Below are 20,553 nucleotides of genomic sequence, written 5' to 3'. Positions count from 1 at the left end.
GCTTCAGGAGTTATTATTAGAAGAATTAAGTGGAAAAGTGACTTACAAATGTTTTGTTAAGATATTGTACAAGTCCACACTGTATGATAAAAATGATAATGTCTGGAGGGAGAAATTTGACATTGGAAATGAAGTTAAACCATTTTGGAGGGTTTTATACAAACCATCATTGATGAAAAAATCAGGAGATCTACAATGGAGAATTCTGAAGGGTGCTGTTGCTGTTAATGCTTTTGTTTCAATTATTAACTCCAATGTTAATGAAGGTTGTGTTTTTTGTGGGTTGAGAAACAATTTTTCATAGTTTTCTCGAATGTATTAGGCTTAAACCTCTTTTGTATTGTTAAAACAATTGTTTTTAGGCTCTAAGGAAAGTTTTACCCATAAGGCTTTCATTTATGGGGCAGAATATATCCGCAATCAAAGATTTAAATGGCAGTTGATTAATTTTATGGTCGGCCAGGCAAAAATGGCCATATATATTTCAAGGAAAAACAGGATTAAAAGTATACATGGCCAAGATTGTGTACTGTTGTTTAAGGCATTTATTAGGTCTAGGATCTCGGTTGAGTTTAAAGGTGCCCTTGATTCAAAAACTGAATTTACCTTGGCATAGTTAAATAACAAGAGTTCAGTACATGGAAAAGACATACAGTGAGTCTCAAACCCCATTGTTTCCTCCTTCTTATATAAATCTCATTTGTTTAAAAGACCTCCGAAGAACAGGCGAATCTCAACATAACACCGACTGTTACGTAACAGTTGGGGTGTACGCCCCAATATTTGCATAATGCCAGCCCATGATGTTCCCAACATTATAAAAGGCATTAGACAAGGGCAGCCAGTAAACATCTGGAGCTGCACACAGCCGAATCATCAGACTAGGTAAGCAAGAACAACAGCGAAAAATGGCAGATGGAGCAATAATAACTGACATAATCCATGATAGCATGATATTTTTACTGATATTTGTAAATTGTCTTTCTAAAAGTTTCGTTAGCATGTTGCTAATGTACTTTTAAATGTGGTTAAAGTTACCATCGTTTCTTACTGTATTCACGGAGACAAGAGCCGTCGCTATTTTCATTTTTAAACACTTGCAGTCTGTATAATGCATAAACACAACTTCATTATTTATAAATCTCTCCAACAGCGTAGCATTAGCCGTTAGCCACGGAGGACAGCCTCAAATTCACTCAGAATAAAACGTTTTTTTCAACTTTTGTTGTGTTGATTAGTTTTGTGATAATTTTTTTTGTTAATGATTTAATAAAAGTATGGGTTAAAAATCAAATCTCTCTCTCTCTCTCTCTCTCTCTCTCTCTCTTTTCTGTTTTTGTTTCTCTTTCCTTCATTGATTCTGTTAACAGCAGGTGTTCATCACTAATGTTCAATCATTACTTAATTATCTAATTAAAGGGGGACTCAGTGATATTTCAAATCCACTGTTTGGAAGTTAGTCGGGCAGAGTCCAATAACAAACGTCTAACCAATCAGCATCAGGGGGCGTATGATGGTCAAGGAGAGAGAACGAGCAAGAGGGAGATTTGAAAATAAGAAAAAAAAAAAAACTGCAGAATGAGAAATGGGACACAATACAAAACAGCTCAAAAGAATCTCACTGGAATGAAGGTTTATGCCTGGGCAAGCGCTTTAGGATCCGGTTATATTAGAAAAGCTTTCCAGTGCTGGAGAGAGCTAAGAGGGAAGGCCTGAAAACTGCTTTGATCCCGTTTTGTTTCAGTTGACTTCAAATGTCAACAATGTCCAACAGCATAGTTCAAATATCACTTACTGCACCTTTAACTTTAACACTGCTTCAATGGTACACTCTGTAATGTGCATATAAATGAACACTAGGCAGGGTTAATTTAACATGGGCTTTTTGCTGTATATACTATTACATAAATCTTACCTGTTTCAATTACGCATGACTGACAAATATGAATCACATTCAGTTTATTAATACAGTAACATAAATCTTACTTGTTTCATTTATGTATGACTGACGATATGAATCAAATTCAGATTATTAATTTATGTTAAAACTATGTAATCCAAATTGATGGAAATTTTATTTGCAATTCAAATGCATAAATTTAGACATAAATGTTTTTTTTTGTGTGTGTGTGTGTGTGTGTGTATATGAGATATTGTGACATGTGAGGTACATGATGATAATACTTCACAAATAAAGCATTAATGACGAATCTTTATTAACATGGCCAAACTGAACACCAAAGAATATATAAATACATAAAATAAAATCTTAAAATAACAAAAAATAAACAATTAATATTAGGTTATCTGCTGCTCCTGGACTGATTCTTAGTTGATGTTCAGGTCTCTCCGTATCTGCTAACTTCTCCACTGAACAAGCGACAGCGTCCAGGTAAGAACACCTGCACAGAAACAACACACATTGCATGCATTTTGTTTAGGAGCCCAATAAAACAATAAAGTAATACAGTAAGTGCACATTATTCCAATAAATAAATACAAATAAAATCCTAATCTTTTATCAAAACTTAACTGAAACTACTGTTCTTTTATTTAAACCATGTAGACAATTAGATAATTTTAAATAATATTCTCATGAGAATAACGTGTACAAATGAAATTCATGAACTGAACATGCTCATAAAATTTGAGTAAGTTTGTTACCTTAATGTGATTGACCAGTTCATTTCAATGAGTTAGATGTACTTTTTTTTTCGAAATCCAAAGGCTAACTGAGTGAAATCAATCCAGTTTGAAATCATAGTGTTATATTATAGTTGGTATTATATTATCTTTATATATATATATATATATATATATATATATATATATATATATATATATATACCAGATCATCTTTTTTTTTTTTTTGTCTACAACAAGTAGTAAGAACTGCTCTTTAAAACTTGAAAGATTAATATGATAAATGTTATTCTACCTGCACAGAGAAGCTGATAGACTGAAGATGAAGCTGCAACTGTTGCTCCACTTGTGGTTGAACCCGTGATCATCATGGTCACTGTTGTAGCTGCTGCTGTGGTTGTGGTTCCAGTGGTTGTAGTCGCAGTGTTTGTACTTGCAGTGGTTGTAGTCGCAGTGTTTGTACTTGCAGTGGTTGTGGTTCCAGTAGTTGTGGTTCCAGTAGTTGTGGTTCCAGTGGTTGTAGTCGCAGTGTTTGTACTTGCAGTGGTTGTAGTCGCAGTGTTTGTACTTGCAGTGGTTGTAGTTCCAGTAGTTGTGGTTCCAGTAGTTGTGGTTCCAGTGGTTGTAGTTCCAGTAGTTGTGGTTCCAGTGGTTGTGGTTCCGGTCGTTGTGGTTCCAGTAGCTGTGGTTCCAGTGGTTGTAGTTCCAGTAGTTGTGGTTCCAGTAGCTGTAGGTCCAGTGGTTGTGGTTCCAGTGGTTGTAAGCGGAATGGTTGTGGTTCCAGTAATTGTGGTTCCAGTGATTGTGATTCCAGAGGTTGTGATTCCAGTAGTTGTGGTTTCATTGGTTGTTGTAGGCATTGTTGTTGAGGTGCAGTGACAGCCGTTGAAGAGCAGAATAGCAGCTACAGCAAAAAAACCCAAATGCTTCATCTTCCTTTGGGAAATAAAAGTTTGCTGAACCACACTGAAAAGGCAAATATTTGAGATGATATAGATTATTTGATTCTACTGCTGATATTATTGAATCATAGTGCTGGATTTCAATCACACTAAGTACAGTCATACAGAAATACAAGAATTACTCACATACTCATACAGTTTACATGTTTTACTTTGCACGCACCTGGAAGTAGTTAAAATATGTTTTTCATAATACTATACAAATACATTAGTATAATATAAAATCCAAAAATTAACATGAGTAACAAACAAATATATGGAAATATAAAATAACCACATATTATGAATCATAACATTTTGGACTGTGGTTTATTTTTTATTTTTTGTTTAAAATATTATGATTTTTTTTAGAATATAATTTTTTTTTTTTATGTTTTATTTCTTCTGATTAAACGGTTCCAGAAAATAATGTGTTAGTCGTACACAGATAAATCACTTTTGCCCCAAAATATTTAATTTTTAAATAAGTTATGAGTATAAATTATAAATGTATTAATCCAGACAATCAATTATTAATCTGGATAAATGCATAATCCATTAATAAAACTCCTAAGTTTAATAAACATGAATTACCTGTGTATTGGCAATTACCTGTGGCAGTCTTTTTCAATAGTCTTTCAATCACATTAATCTGCATACAATATTAGAAAAGATCATGAACGTTCACATACCTGCAGTCGTCTGTGTCGTTGGTTGGCCGGTTTGTGAGTTTTATAAGTGTTTGTGAGCAGTCAGATCTGTAATCGCTGTGGTAACCTTCTGGTCAGCTTGATAATTGTACATTTGGCAATGAAGGACAGGATTGTGTTTCAGTGCCTCCACTAATATCTTATTGTTCTTATGTTAGAATTTATTTCAGCCCTCTAGCAACAGATAGAGCCGTATATAAACACTGACCTCAGCAATGCACATTTAACAAAGTAACCATTGTCCGGATTTCTATATATAGAGAAAATAAAACACACAAACCATTACAAGTTTCTGACAATCTTCTAAATATAGTTGATCATGATGTTCTTCTGTCTTGGTTAGAGCAAGCTGTGGGAATTAGAGGAACTGCTCTAAGTTGGTTTCAATCATATATTAAAATAACAGAATTCCACTTGGATGTTGTTCCCCTGGCTTGTGATGTCCTGCAAGGCTCAATTTTGGCCCCCATTTTGTTTTCTCTTTGTGTCTCCCTTAGGCTCTATTTTTGAAAAGCATGCACTCTAAAAAATGCTGGGTTAAAAAAAACAATCCAAGTTGGGTTGAAAATGGACAAACCCAGCGAAAGGGTTGTTTTTGATTATTGATTATTATTGTTGCCTCTAGTAATTATGTGTCTGATCTTTAATTCCCAACCTATTTTGGGTTCATTTTAAGCCAGCTTTATAGTAAATTTTAAACAATGTCTAACATTTAACCCAACTGCTGGGTTAAAACAACCCAATCGCTGGATTTATCCATTTTCTACCCAACTTGGGTTGTTTTAACCCAGCATTTTTTAGAGTGTGGCTTGTATTATCATTGCTATATGGATGATACACAAATTTATCTGCCCCTGAAGCACAAGAATGGCATAGACTCTCTCATTGCCTGCCCTTCTGATGTTAAATTTCATTGTGTTTTGCACTTCAAAATCCCCTAAAATTTTTTCACATAAATTTTGGTGTTTTATCTTCTTCAGTTAAATCATGTGAGGAAAAACTTGGGTGTTTTATTTGAAAGTGCCCTTAAATTTGATAAGAAAATGACCGTAGTTGTGAAATCCAGTTTTTATCAGTTAAGAGCTATGGCTAAAGTGAAGTCTTTTTTTTTTTCTTCCTACAAGCACTTTGAAACAGCGTTTCATGCTTTTATTTCTTCACTTCTGTTTAAGGGTCTTTACTGTACACTGGCCCGCTCCTGAGGGCCGAAGACCCCGACGTCGTGGTGGTCTTCCTCTTCCACGAGGGGCAGGTCTGTTGGGATGAGCAGCGTGGAAGGTGTCCAGCAGGTTGGGGTCGAGTATGTCGTTACATGGGATCCATGAGCGTTCCTCAGGGCCGTAACCTTCCCAGTCCACTAGGTATTCGAGCTGACCACCACGGCGCCGGGAGTCCAAGATTTCTCGCACCTTGTATGCAGCTCCGTCGTCTAGTAGAAGTGGAAGGGGGGCTCGGCTGCGGTCACACCAGGCTCTGTGGAGAGAGGAACAGAAGGGTGGTGAGGTTTGAGGAGTGACACATGGAATGTGGGGTGAATGCGATACTCTGGTGGGAGCTGAAGTTTGTAGGTGACCGGATGGATCTGCTCCAGGATGGTGAATGGGCCAATGAACCTGGGACTCAGCTTCCAGCATGGTAGGTGCAGACGGATGTCCCTGGTGGACAGCCAGACCTTCTGTCCAGGTTAATAGGCAGGAGCTTCAGAGCGATGAAGGTCTGCTGTCATTCTGCACCTACGAAGAGCACGTTGCAGTCGGTGATGCGCTGAGTCCCAGACCCTCTCACTCTCTCAGAACCAGTAATCCACAGATGGTACGTCAGAGGGTTCCCCTGACCAGGGGAACAGTGGGGGTTGGTAACCGAGCACGCACTGGAATGGTGTGAGTCTGGTAGATGGTTGGCGTAGGGAGTTCTGTGCGTACTCGGCCCAACCCAGGAACTGGTTCCAAGAGTCCTGGTGGCCATGACAGAATGTACGGAGGTAGCGACCAATCTCTTGGATCTTCCACTCCGTCTGCCCGTTCGACTGTGGATGGTATCCCGAAGACAGGCTGATGGCCACACCTAGGAGTGAGAAGAAAGTCTTCCATACCCGAGATGCAAACTGGGGGCCTCTGTCCGATACGATGTCCTCTGGAATGCCGAAGTATCGGAATATGTGGTTGAACATGAGTTCCGCGGTCTCCATGGCAGTAGGTAGACCCTTTAGAGGAATCAGACGACAGGCCTTGGAAAATCTGTCAACAACAACAACAACAACAAAGATACAGGTACAGTCATTAGAGGCGGGGAGATCTGTGATGAATCTACTCCTAGGTGTGACCATGGACGTTTGGGAACGGGCAGCTGAAGGAGCTTGCTGGATGGTAGAGTCTTCGTGATGGCGCATTCCCTACATCCCTGCACGTACCTTCTGACATCGGCTGCCATGTTGGGCCACCAGAAGCGTTCCTTTAGCAACGAGAGGGTTTCATTTACCCCCGGGTGGCCAGTGCCAAGTGAAGTGTGAGCAGAGTGGATGAGTGGAGTGCGCCGTGTCTGGATGATGTACTGCAAGCCCGGCGGGCAACCCGGCGGAGTGTTGGTGGAGGCATTGGAGGAGGGAATAGTCTCCTCTGACCAGGCGATGGGGCTGACGATGATCTTTTCTGGGAGTATGGTTTCAGGTTCCTTAGTATTCTCGTCTGGAGTGTACAGGTGGGATAAGACATCTGCCTTAGTGTTCCTTGATCCCGGCCAATAGGACATAGTTGAAGTTGAAACGGGTGTTAGAGCCCTGCACGGGCCACAAATCTTGGCCCTAGCCCGGCCCTGGCCCGAGACGCTCAGGCCCTAGCCCGGCCCATGTCCGTCAGCTTGTCAGAATTTTCGGCCCGAGCCCGACTGGAGCCCGTTTTTTTTTTTTTTAAATCCTCTCCATAACACAGCCTTTGTTGCAGCCATTAAAATGTTCAGTTTTGTTTTTAATTGCAAAGTAGTTGTAATCCTTTTCATTTCTTTATTAAGTTAATTTAGAAAAATGTTTGGAGCACTTCTTTGTTTATTAAATCAATGATTATCTTTTTAAAGTGACGACCGCAGCGGCCGACAGTGAGTTGAGCGCGTCTGATTGATTTAGACTCTCAAATCAACACTTGTTCAATAAAAGCCATAGATATAAAACACTAATATAAACATATCACAATGTTAGTTTAAGCATTTATTAGCACTACCACAGTAAAAAGCTACTTTTTTACAAGCTGAGGCGGCCGCTCTGCTGCTCGTAACAGCGTGCGGAAAAACAAAAAAACAAAAACAAAACTGGCTTAAAAACAAACTTACAGGTTGTCTTACCTTACATCACAGCTGTGCATCAAAATCAAAGCTTCACCACTGAACATGGTCATTTTATTTTTAAATGAAAGCGAGACAACATGCTACAGCCAGAAGAACACTCAGAGAAAGAGAATTGTGAGAGAAAAAGCACAGCATCCGCATTGGAAAGTTTTAATTAGGTATGCTCATAATTGACTAGTTAACTGTTAACCAAGAAGTTGGACCAATTAATACTATCGGTTAGACGGTTTAAATAGAAAACAAACTATAAACATATAGCTATAGACAACATATCCTATAAACGGTAGCCTATTCAGAACAGAACCATAACGAAAAATAAAAGAACATGTCGCCTACCTCTCCAATTCGGCACAAATCCAAATGTTTCCATATTCGTGAAGTGTTTGAATGCTAAACTATTATTTATTATGTAAATTATAGGCTTTGTACCTCGCTAGCACTCCAACAATACATCCTTCACATGTGCTTTTTAAGTGAGTCTATAGCGCTGAACGCCACAGATTGTACAGACTAGCCTATACATTGAGCAGTGTAACTTTGATTTACTGTATTTTATTTTGATAATAAACAGGCTGTGATGTCAAGTTAAAAATGTGAGAACTGATAGGCTATGTTGTGTATGTGCGCAAGGAGCCGGCGCGATTTCTCCATTCAAGCGCTGCGGTGCGTTATGTGTGAATACTCACATTCTGTTGTTTTATATGCCGGATTTGCACATGTATAAAACTAAAGCCTTGAAAACAACATTTTGGTATTTTTAATGGGTCACACCGAAATGAACATCCCTAATTTTAATCCAATTCTCACTCTTCCAGCTGCTGCGCTGAAGGCGCACTCTCTGCTACACTAAACATGAGGACGCGCGCACGCAGCCTCAGAAATGAGAAGCAGCTATGGTCTCATCATGTTTCCGCCAGCACAGCACTATATCTATGCATGTGTTTGTTTTACCATCATCAGCTTCTCATGGTTTATTTTAATTAATGGATGTCCAAAGCATTAAAATGAGGAGAAGCCTAAAACAGGCCCGAGGCCCGGCCCGCCTCTGAGCTATGACGTGAAAATAGGCCCGAAGCCCGGCCCGTGGGCCGTAAATAAGTCAGGGCCCGTCGGGCTCGGGCAGAAATGCAGGGCTCTAACGGGTGTAGAATAAAGCCCAGCAGGCTTGTCTGGGATTGAGTCTTTTGGCTGCTCGTAGATACTCCAGGTTCTTGTGGTCTGTAAGGACCAGGAAGGGGTGTTTAGCTCCCTCCAGCCAATGCCTCCACTCCTCGAGGGCCAGCTTGACAGCGAGAAGTTCTCGGTTGCCGATGTCGTAGTTTACCTCCGCCAGGTTGAGCTTGCGGGAGAAGGCGGCGCATGGATAGAGGCGGCTTGGATTCCCCTGCTGCTGCAAAAGGACCGCTCCTACTCCTGTGGTGGAGGTGTCCACCTCCATGACGAAGGGTCTATCGGGGTCTGGGTGGACCAGGAGAGGAGCGGTGGTCAAGGCTTCTTTGAGGACGTTAAATGCTTCAGTGGCAGCTGATGTCCAGGACAGAGACTTGGCTTGTTCTTGAGGAGGCTTGTGAGCAGGCTGGTGATGGAGCTGGAGCTTTGAATGAACCGTCTATAGAAGTTGGCGAAGCCGAGGAAACGTTAGAGTTCTTTAACGGTAGTGGGAGTTGGCCAGTTCTTGATGGCTTCCACCTTCCCCTCGTCTATCCGGATGCCACTGCTGTTGATGTTGTAGCCAAGGAACTGCACTGAGGATTAATGGAAGGGGCATTTTTCTGATTTGAGGAATAGCTGGAACTCTCTCAGACGTTTCAGGACCTCCGCAACGTGGTGGCGATGTTCGGCCATGCTCCGGGAGTAAATCAGGATATCATCCATATACACCAAGACGGACTTGTGGAGAAACTCCCGGAGCACCTTGTGTATGAAGTCCTGGAATACGAAGGGGGCGTTGACCAGGCCATACGGCATCACAAAGTATTCGTAGTGTCCGGTGGGCATGATGAAGGCGGTCTTCCACTCATCCCCCTCACGTATCTGGATGAGGTTATATGCGCTGCGGAGGTCCAACTTGGTGAACACAGTGGCACCACAGAGATGTTCCAGGGCCGCTGGGATGAGAGGAAGGGGGTACCTGAACTTGACGGTGATGTTGTTTAATGCCAGATAGTCAATACAAGGCCACAAGCCTCCGTCCCTTTTGGCCACGAAGAAGAAGCTGGATGCAGCAGGGGAAGTCGATGGACAGATGTAGCCTAGAGCCAGAGCCTCCTCGATGTACTCCACCATGGCCTTCTCCTCACGGATGGAAAGGGGATAGATCTTTCCCCTGGACACTGACTCACCCGGAAGCATATCGATGGCGCAGTCCCATGGCCGGTGTGGAGGCAGCTTGGAAGGTCTAGTTATTGAGTGGATCTGGTATGTTGTAGGCGTAGTCTTGGTCTTGAGGTTGAGCTGGCGGCAGAGGGCGCCAGAGATGAAATTGCCTGCTGACCCAGAATCGAGGAGTGCATTGACTGGAAGAGAAATATCCGCAGCAGTAAGTTTTACTATAGTGGTGAGTGGTTTCATCTTATTTACAGAAGGGAAGACGGCACTCACCAGTGGACAGGGAGGATGGATTGGGCATGCAGAGATTACATGCCCAGGAGCACCACAATACAAGCACAGATTCTGGGTCAGCCTTCTCTGCCGTTCAGCAGGAGTCAAACGAGTAGATTCCAGTTGCATGGGTTCGTGGGCTGGTTCTGGAGGGCTGACGGAGTCTGGTCGGCAGAGGAAGGTGTTGAGCTGTGGCTGGCCCTGGTGCTCTTCGAGACACGACTGCATACGAGTGGCGAAGTGGATGGAGAGTTGGATAAACCATTCGAGCCAGATGGTATCCTTGTATGCAGCGAGATGCAGCCGTACTCGAGGATCCAGTCCTTGACGATACGTTGTGAGTAGCGCATGTTCATTCAATCCACTGCAGCGAGCGTTCTGAATTGAAGAGCATATTCATTCACAGACATCTTTCCTTGCTTTAAATTATAAAGTTTCTCACCAATGGAAGAATCCCAGGCAGGTTTACCAAACACTTCCTTGAAATGGTCAACGAAGCTGGAATATGACTGGGTTATGGGATTATTTTGAGACCAAATGGATTCGGCCCATTGAAGTGCTTTGCCACTTAACTGTGGAATTAAAAACGCTACCTTGGAGTGTTCTGTGGGGAAGAAGTGCGGCTGCATCTCCAGGACCAGCGAGCATTGAAGGAGGAATCCGTTGCAATCCTCCGGCGAACCAGAGAAGGGCGCCGGTTTGGCCATGGGACTGGCGTAAACAGGTGGTGAAGGAGTGAAGGCGGTGTTTACGGAAGTGATGGCCGGCGGTGGTGGCGTTGGTGAAGGGTGAGCAGTGAATGTTCGACGCAACGCGTCAACAAGATCCTGGAATGGGTCGGGATGGCTCATACTTGTGTCAATTGGTTTTGGTCCGGTCTTCTGTTTCAATACAGTCGGGGCTGAGACAGAGGATCACAGATATGTTGTTTATTTGACAGGTTGGACGCTAGTTGGATGCGGTAGCAGAGCAGAGACGCTGGAGACTGACGACACTCACACACAGACTGGAGACACAGGAGGTAATTCGGAGATGCTGTACACAGGTAAGTAGCAATGGGAGTCGTTGAGGTAAGCATGAAGGTAATTCCTATATGCGAACGAGACCGGACAATGTGACTGAGTGTGTGAGTGTCTTATATACAGGTGCTGATTGGCGTGCTGATGAGGTGCAGTTGTGAGTGATCAGTATTCGGGAGATGGAGTGCGCTGTGATTTGTGGATGTTGGAGCCTGCCGTGTCTGTGACAATATATTGTATTGTTATATATTATATTGACAACTCATCAATTAAATATTTACCATCTTATATTCTGCACAATTGGATGTTTTTCAATAAACACTGAAAAAAGCTCTACAAGTTTTAGGGCTGGACGATATGACAATATATATAACATTGATATAAGTGATAACCCAGATTTACACCTATCTATATTGTATTTATATAAAGTGTTTTCAGGCAAATTTGTTTGATGTATTTCCCTGGCGTCGAAATAAGGTACATATAAATGTCAGGAAATACGATTCCTGGCTAAATGTCAATATCCATGGGTCTTTGGTAAGTTATAAGGAACACTATATTGAGTCTTTTAGTTTAACTTTTAGTTTAAACTGATAATCATTTGTTTTACTCACGTTTTTGCAGTTTCCCCTATTAAATCCAGTCATGCGGCAGGCTCTTTTGCCACTCAGTCTGGCTGAGGGGGCGTGTTCCGGCGGGAAGGTGACGTCAATGCATACCCTCTATACCAGGTTTAAACAGGGCCTAAATGGCCTTGCCCCTTCTTACCTCTCTGACTTTTTGTGCGAACACCATCCAGCAAGAACTCTTAGGTCTGCCAATTAGAATTTACTAACTGTTCCGAAGTTGAAGTAAAAATCTAGGGGTGCTCAAGCTTTCACCATAGCTGCACCTTAACTTTGGAAGAGTTAAGAGCTATTTCTGTTAGAACTGCACCAACAGTGCATATTTTTAAATCCAAGTCAAAAATGTATCTTTTCTCTTTAGCCTTAACTTATGATGTCCTTAGTTGCCTGTTGTCTTTTATGCCGTTTTACATCCATTATGGCTTATGGTTGGTTTTAATGTGTTTATAATTCATTGGTAGGTCTACTATGTTCAGCACGTTGGTCAGTTGTTGTTGTTTTTTTATTTTATTTGATTGTGCTTTATAAATAAAATTGAATTGAAACTTGAATTAAATAAATAACTTTTTTTTTGTTCTGATCTGAACCAAAATTTTAATTATACATATTTTAAACCTGAAATATGTTTGTGTATAGTTTTAGATCTTATGAAAAGATTAGTTTATATGATCATAACACAAACAAATGTAAACCACATTTTTTAATGTATCTATTTCTGATGAAATCTGAGTCTGACCAATTAAAAAAAGATCCACATAAATATATTTTTCCATGACCCAAAAGTATGTATGAAAATAAGACTCAAATTCCAAGTGTCATTTTGATCCCTTTAATTACTTTTTTCCAGTTGTTCATAGTATTACACAGAGAAATTAGCCACACAATTAATTTTGATTGCATTCTGTTATTCATGACATTTTATTTATTTTTTTTGTTAATTACATCATTTCCTTTTTTAGTGCTAAAGCTAAAAAAGTTACACAAGAACTAGCACACTGATGTCTAACCCATGAGGACATTGAGACGCAAATCTACTTCACAGAAAATAAAAGGTGAAAACGGTTTCATTGAGGAGAGTCAAAAAATAAAAAAGAAAAAGAAAATGGACACACATTTACATTCACACCGTCTCAACACACACAATGACCTAATCCATCCTATTCCCTCATTATTTTCATATTAATTCTCACATTTTTATGGTTATTTCTCTATGTATTTGGTAAAACGTTACAGATTTGAACTATTTCCATTTTTGGTAAAGGCTCATGTGAATCTGGGATGATGTTTCAGTCTACATGTTGATTGCGATCATTAACATATCATTAACAACATCCCACACTGATTCCAACATGAGCTTTCCATTAGAAAGAAAGAAGAAAAAATACCATGTTTTCTGCTTACACATCCCACTAATTCGTAAACAAAGTAAAACATCTCTCTCTAAAACATCATGAAGACAAATGAAATGTGATTTGAGAATCTCTACGAACAAAGTGCTGCAGCTCTGATGCTCGTGAACGTGCAAACATACGAATGCGCACGGCACTACTGGAAGAACTTTCCAATTAACGTTGTATAATCATTTAATGATTTATTGTTAGTTGCAGGGCAGTGTTTTGCTGAACGTGATTGTTACGATGCATTTGCAGATGTGAGAACAGTTTTGGTCTATGTTGTTATTGGCAAGTGTTAGCAATCGTGTCAAAATATCGCAAAAACCCGCAGTGATTTCGGTATTCTTTTGAGCACTCTATATGTCGCTTCACTGGTACAGAGGTCGTAAAGTCTTTTATATTGCATCTATCCTAACTTACTAATCTTAATGGCTTGATGATTGGAAGAGCTCTTGGAGCTAATGGGTTACTAACATGGCTAAACCCTGTTGGCAGTGAAGGGGCTGGTTAGTCAGAAAACAAGTGCTTTGAATCGTCACTATTCTTCTAAACAAACTCAAACAGATTCCCTTATTGTGCTTTAGAGAGTTTAAGCACCTCACACACGCTCAGGCATGTCAGAATGCGCTGACGCACATTTCGACACGCACTGTTTTTACTCTGTGTACAAGTCACTATGGTTAAGCATTAGATGCCTCCATAGCTTTAGGTACACTTTAAACCAAAACTAGTGCTCTCAAGTTACGTTAAATCCAGGGACGGCCATTCAAAATAACAAAACAAATGTGCATCACCATGAGCCAACCCTTAACATTTCCATTGAAACACTTCCGACTAACTGTAACAGTACTGTGGCAGTACTGTATTTTGATACCACAGTACTAGATGATTACCATAGTCATATACTGTACTATGATAATGTACTCCACAGTAGTTTAAAGGGTTAGTTCATCCAAAAATTAAAATTCTGTCATACTCACCCTCATGTCGTTCCACACCTGTAAGACCTTTATTCATCTTCGGAACACAAATTAATGTATTTTTGATCAAATTCGATGGCTCAGTGAGGCCTCCATTGCCAGCAACACAATGAACACTTTCAACGCCCAGAAAGGTACTAATGACATATTTAAAACAGTTCATGTGACTACAGTGGTTCAACCTTAATGTTATGAAGTGACAAAGAATACTTTTTGTGTGGCAAAAAAACAAAATAATGACTTTATTCAACAATATCTAGTGATGGGCGATTTCAAAACACTGCTTCATGAAGCTTCGAAGCTTTACAAATCTTTTGTTTCAAATCAGTGGTTTGTAGCATGTATCAATCTGCCAAAGTCACGAGAAGCACTGAAATTTCAAAACGTTTCAAAACACTTATGACGCAATGAAGCTTCTTTTACTGAAATCACGTGACTTTGGCAGTTTGATACACGCTTCGAACCACTGATTTGAAAGAAGATTCGTAAAGCTTGGAGGCCTCACTGAGCCATCGGATTTGATCAGAAATATCTTAATTTGTGTTCAGAAAATGAACGAAGGTCTTATGGTGTGGAACGACATGAGGGTGAGTAATAAATGACAGAATTTCATTTTCATTTTTGGGTGAACTAACCCTTAAAAAAAATACCATGGTACAACGATAGTACATGTACACAAATCTGGTACTGACACTCAAAAACTCACAACTTATGGCAATTCATAACTATTTTACATTTCGACAAATTGGTGGCTAATTCGTATGGACCCAATTCAAGTGAATGTGATTTCACTGGACCGACATCTTTATTGATCCTGGAACAACATTCCAATCAACCAATCAGATTTGAGGGAGAAGTTTACAGTTTATGTCAAGTTTAAGTTTCTTTATCAGTGTTATTCACCTATCATTCCCCTTTGATTTTAGGGATAACTTATGGGTAGAGTTAGGACAAAATTTTCGGACAGGAATGTTGTTCCAGGATCAACAAAATATGTCTTACTTGGCAAAATCACTGTGACTGCTCCCATTCGTATGTTTTTGTATTCATATGTTGCGTTTCTAAAAATCGTTTTCTCATGAGATCAGGTTGTAAAGTTAATGAAGAAGACAGACTGTAGATGAATTCCTGCTTGCAGGTCAGAATCTGTTTGAATAAAAATCATTATTCCTAAAATTCACCATCACACTGGCTAATATTCATCCTGCAGTTTTTTTTTTTTCTCAAACTACATCAGAGTACCAGCTGTGATTGCTTTAAAACTGGACTGAATGAGTGTGTTCACATGCATGACCTTATACCGTTTGTGATTAATAATGCCTTAAACAGTGGGCTTTTATTGGGAAAAGCCTCTAAATGCCAAATCATCAGATCATGTACCAATGTACATTGGTAAATGATGTAGAGGAGGTACATGATGTACCACGACCAATATACTCTTGTGGCAATTCGTAACTATTTTACATTGGTGGCAAATGGTATGAATTCTCATTCGTATGTTCTGTAAAATTTTAAGGGTGGAACTTCATGCTTACTTTTATTCCTAATAATCTCACGCTTTTGTAGGAATAACATCATACTAATTCACCACCAATATGCAAAAACATAAGATAGTTACACATTCTCATGAGATAAGGTTGAAATGCCTTTATAAGCGCTCTGTCGGCTCATTCATGAGACACACAAGCGACACATTTCTAGTTTTTCGTTTATGAAACTAGAATAGATTTCTAAAGAAATGACTCAGAAATTTGCCCATTTGTGAATGCAACGGGAAAAATGGATAATGTAAACAGTTTCCTTTGATTTATTGATTTGCTGGTAAATCCTAGAGGTGAGTTTTCACAATGAGTTTCGTTTTACATGTAAACACACTCGTTGATGGAAGCACTTGTCCGACCCCTCTAACTATCCTGCTTGCTTTCACCTGAACGTCAACTTGAAATCGACTTTATTTACTTTCATGTTTCTGCCCTTACTGTGAACGATTAATTGGTGCACGTCTTTCATCAAACTCGCTCCGCCTCTGAAACAACTTTCCCTTTCGACTGCCGTCCTTAATTTATTTTACTTCTCAACCACCATCTTACAGAGACACTTTTCACCATCCAATCGGTTCCTCACAGATAATCCCGTCTTACAATTATTTTTAATGAATTTCCTGTTTCAATGAAAATACATTAGCTTACAGAAGTTACATGTGAATGTCATTTCCCGTTGACTTCAGAACAACAACTCCTGTGACTGTCGCGTTTTTATTTCCCACTGAACGCACCAAGACCGCACACACACACACACACTCTCACCGAAATGAAACAAACGTAAAAAAAAAAAAATTCCGGCATGCAATTAAGAACAGGCAAAGACCCCAAAGGCCCTGACCCCTCAACCAAACAAATCAAAGTAAAATATAATTACAGTATTTTTCTTTCTCGCTTTTTATGTATATAGCTTTTTTCGCAAAGGATCAAATGGAAGACATGAGCTGGCTGTCAACTACAGAGACGAGTACTTCGTTCGGCCTAAAACTGTCGCCAACGTCTCCGAAAATACTGTACCCCTCTCACAGCAGCAGGATTGTATATGAGAAAAAATAATAATACAAAATACAAAAACGAAAGAAAAAAGCACACCAAAAAAAAAAAAAAAAAAATCACATAGAAGTTGATAGACACACATTATGAGCTTATATACTCTTTTCTCTATTCTTTTGTTTAGAAATTCAACATGTAATATTTAAGAGAAACATTGTTATTTATTTTTTTCAGTGACGCTTGTCGTTATTAATATTAATATCATAATCAATATTCATATTAGAAGTATTACTATTGGTTAACACTACATTTGGGTCTCACTAAAGGCCCCGCCCATGTCGCTATCGTTTGCCTGACAGGTCGGTGAAGGGAGGGAGAGAGTCGTCATCCGCCCGTCCGTCGTCACGCACGAAACTCACTTTCCACCGCCCACAGGACTCAAACGTTTCATCCGTCCATCTCTCTCCCCCTCTCTGGCACTCCTCAGCATGACACCTCCATGGTATGGGACGGGCTCGGCGGGAGCTGTCCGCCCTGCGAGCCCTGGGACAGCGTGCGGGATCGGGAGCGCGAGCCCTCCATGGAGTAGGAGGAAGAGAGAGAGGTGGTGCGCGAGCGAGAGAGACGCGTCATGCAGGAGGACGCCACTGAAGGAAGAAGAGAAGCAGCATATTAATACATTCAACCCAGTCAAACATTTTATGAAAAAGTATAAAATTGATCTCTTGATCTCAGGAACGTGGACATTACAGTCTAGACCTTGCTATTTAAAAACAACAACAGCATAAATCATATTTGGGGCTTCTGTTAACTATTATTTACTAACAATATGTTTCCATTTGCTCCAGTTAATTTGGTCAAAAATACACTAAACAGGTAAAACAGCTGGGTTAAACTTCTTGTTTACTGATGTGAGAAGCTGTGTATATTACATTAGCCTTCAAAAGTTTAATATCTGTAAGATTTTTTTCTGTAAGAGTTTTAGAAAGTCTCTTCTGCTCACCAAAGCTGCATTTATTTGATCAAAAATACAGCAAAAACAGCAAAATTGTGAAATATTATTACAATTTAAATGAACTGTTTGATATGTGAATATATTGTAAAGTGTAATTTATTCCTGTGATCAAAGCTGAATTTTCAGCATCATTACTCCAGTCTTCAGTGTCACATGTTCCTTCAGAAATCATTCTAAAATGCTGATTTGCTGCTTAAGAAACATTTCTGATTATTATCAATGTTGAAAACAGTTGTGCTGCTGTGGCATGATGAATAAAAAAATTCAATGAACAGCATTAAAAAAAATAAATAAAAAAAATAGACATCTTCTGTGACATTACAAAATTAATTTAATGTCATTTTTGATCAATTCAAGGCCTTCTTGCTGAATAAAAGTACTAATTTCTTTCTTTTATTTTTTCTTTTAAAAAAAACTATGAATTGTAGTGTTATTGTAGTGTATTGTGATTGAAATAAAAGCCCCAATTTCATGCATTTTTGGTGATATTTCTCAATAATAAAACCCATCTCAGGTGACTTACTGTATCCCATGCCTTGAATGAAGTACTTAAACGCTTCTGTCAGTTTGCTGGGCTGTAAAGACACACATTTCATTTACACACGCACAGTTTTCACCAGTATAAATTAATTGTATTGACAAATACTCTATTTTAAATTGATGTGACGTACCTGAGTCAGCTGTGGCATCCCGCCGGCGTCGGCCATCTGAATAAAAACCATACAGAGAGTTCAAGTACAAAACCTACTTGATGGACTGATTTTCTCATAAACAACACAAATAAATTTTATTTGCCTCCTTTTTGTTTTATCATTGTTAAAAGAACAAAATCATGCATAAAACATAGGTGAAGACCAAACCTTGAGGAATGAGGTGGTAGTTGGATCTAGTTTGCTGTTGCACTCCACCTAGTGGGCAGAAACAGATGTGCAGTGAGAAAAATCATGGGTATTTGTGGATGAATGGTGTTTATTTGCATAAAGACTTACAGCTGCTTCCTCATACGGAGCCTGATCACCAACCACCAGCATCACAGGACATCTGAAACACACAGACACGTGACCAGACGGAACAAACGGAAGAGACAGATGCATTCTGGGTATGCTTTTCATCATTCTTACTTGAAAGTGTTGTTCCTTTCGATGCTCAGATCTCTGCGACTGTAGGGCAAAAAGAAAATTGATTGATGATTATAAAGGCACCCAAACTGTATTTGTCTTTCATTGCTTTGTATCACATGTGAACTTGATTGCTGATTACATGCATGTTGCATATCATATATGAAAGGTGCTGCACATATTTTACATCACATAAAAAACCTTTTAATGCAAAATTAAACATGCACAGCATTGATATATATATATATATATATATATATATATATATATATATATATATATATATATATATATATATATATATATATATATATATATGTCATCATCTGCTTCAGTGGTCTGATCAATAAAACCCTTTTTTTTTTTAAACCATTCAGGATGTGTTCATACAACCATGTTTGACAATCCTTGACCCTTATTCATAATTCTACATAACCGTCCACTTTATAAGTCATTGTATTTTTTTTTTATTTACAGCAAATAAAAACACACAATAATAAATAAATCAACAATGCTGATAATATCCCTTTGGCACATCTGTTCTCATCTTCTAATGCAGTGGACAGATGTGTAACTGATTTTTAAAAAAAAAAGAAAAAGGTTGATTATATTTGTGTTTTCAAGTGAAATAAAACATTAAGATACGTTTGGTCTTTTGTGATTAAATATTTCATATTAATGCTAACAATATGACCATATTGTTGTGATTAATTCCATATTCTGTGCTGTTAATCAGGTGATTTTACCCCAGGTAGCTCTTCCAGAAGAGTTCGACGTTGATGAGGTTCGGTGCTTTAGCGATTCTCTCTTTGTGAGTTTGAATGAGCTCTGTGTTTGCCGACAACTCTTCCTGAAAACACACACACCAAAGTCAGTGTTTCACTGTTTTACACACCTTCATAATGGATAGCATAATGATCATACATCTCCCTGGATAAACTTTTTGATTCCTGTAGCTCAAACAGTATAACCTGGCACTAGCAATGTGTTCAATTCCCTGAGAATGTATAAGTTCAAAAATAAATAAAATATAGAATATATACAGCATTATTGATGCAATGTGAGTCGCTTTGGATAAAAGCATCTGTTAAATGCATACATTTAAATGATTGGTCAACTGCATCATTCTGTGGAAAAATATTTATTTATTTTTTTAAACCATTACTTTATATCCATGCAGTGTTATTTTAGCATCACTGAGATATTATTATAGTTTTTTATTCATATTTTGAGTATTTTAATTTTTATGTTCTGTATATTCCATTTATATCCATTTCTTATTTTAATTTTAAAGTTTTAGTAATTTTTTGCGTTTATGGCATTTTTAAAAGTTTTTTTTAATTTATATTTTTAGATATTTTTGTACATCAAGTTTTTATATTTTATTTCAGTTAACATATATTTTATTTAAAGGTGCCATCAAACGTTTTTTTACAAGATGTAATATAAGTCTAAGGTGTCCCCTGAATGTGTCTGTGAAGTTGCAGCTCAAAATACCCCATAGATGTTTTTAAATTTTTTTGAGGAATAATAAGAAATGCGCCGATTCATGCTGCGGCCCCTTTATATCGCACGCTCTCCGCCCCCTCCCAAGCTCTCTACTTTATCACTGCATAAACAAAGTTCACAGCTAATA

The 20,553-nt window shown here is 39.1% G+C and overlaps 2 protein-coding genes across 2 annotated transcripts in view; both read right to left on the bottom strand.

Moving 5' to 3' along the window:
* Positions 1–2,194: 2,194 nt before the first annotated feature.
* On the bottom strand, positions 2,195–4,221 carry LOC125265288 (cell wall protein DAN4). The gene is made up of 3 exons (XM_048185407.1): positions 4,197–4,221; positions 2,939–3,609; positions 2,195–2,402 (listed from the first exon to the last, which is right to left on the bottom strand). Exons 2-3 carry the CDS (start codon positions 3,573–3,575, stop codon positions 2,359–2,361), a joined length of 681 nt encoding a protein of 226 aa, XP_048041364.1. The 5' UTR covers positions 3,576–3,609; positions 4,197–4,221; the 3' UTR covers positions 2,195–2,358.
* An 11,230-nt stretch (positions 4,222–15,451) lies between these two features.
* The window catches only part of ndrg2 (NDRG family member 2), a 43,223-nt gene continuing 38,121 nt past the window's right edge, over positions 15,452–20,553 (bottom strand). The window contains exons 10-16 of the mRNA XM_048185406.1: positions 19,664–19,767; positions 18,921–18,959; positions 18,789–18,840; positions 18,660–18,707; positions 18,471–18,506; positions 18,323–18,374; positions 15,452–17,431 (exon numbers count right to left, since the gene is read on the bottom strand). Coding sequence (XP_048041363.1) covers positions 17,268–17,431; positions 18,323–18,374; positions 18,471–18,506; positions 18,660–18,707; positions 18,789–18,840; positions 18,921–18,959; positions 19,664–19,767 — 495 coding nt within the window. The 3' untranslated portion in view covers positions 15,452–17,267. The remainder of the gene's footprint in view (positions 17,432–18,322; positions 18,375–18,470; positions 18,507–18,659; positions 18,708–18,788; positions 18,841–18,920; positions 18,960–19,663; positions 19,768–20,553) is intronic.

The sequence above is a fragment of the Megalobrama amblycephala genome, linkage group LG3 (genome assembly GCF_018812025.1).
Source record: "Megalobrama amblycephala isolate DHTTF-2021 linkage group LG3, ASM1881202v1, whole genome shotgun sequence".
Classification (NCBI taxonomy): domain Eukaryota; kingdom Metazoa; phylum Chordata; class Actinopteri; order Cypriniformes; family Xenocyprididae; genus Megalobrama; species Megalobrama amblycephala.
Note: the sequence above shows the minus strand (reverse complement) of the source record. Positions and strands in the feature narration are given on the sequence as shown.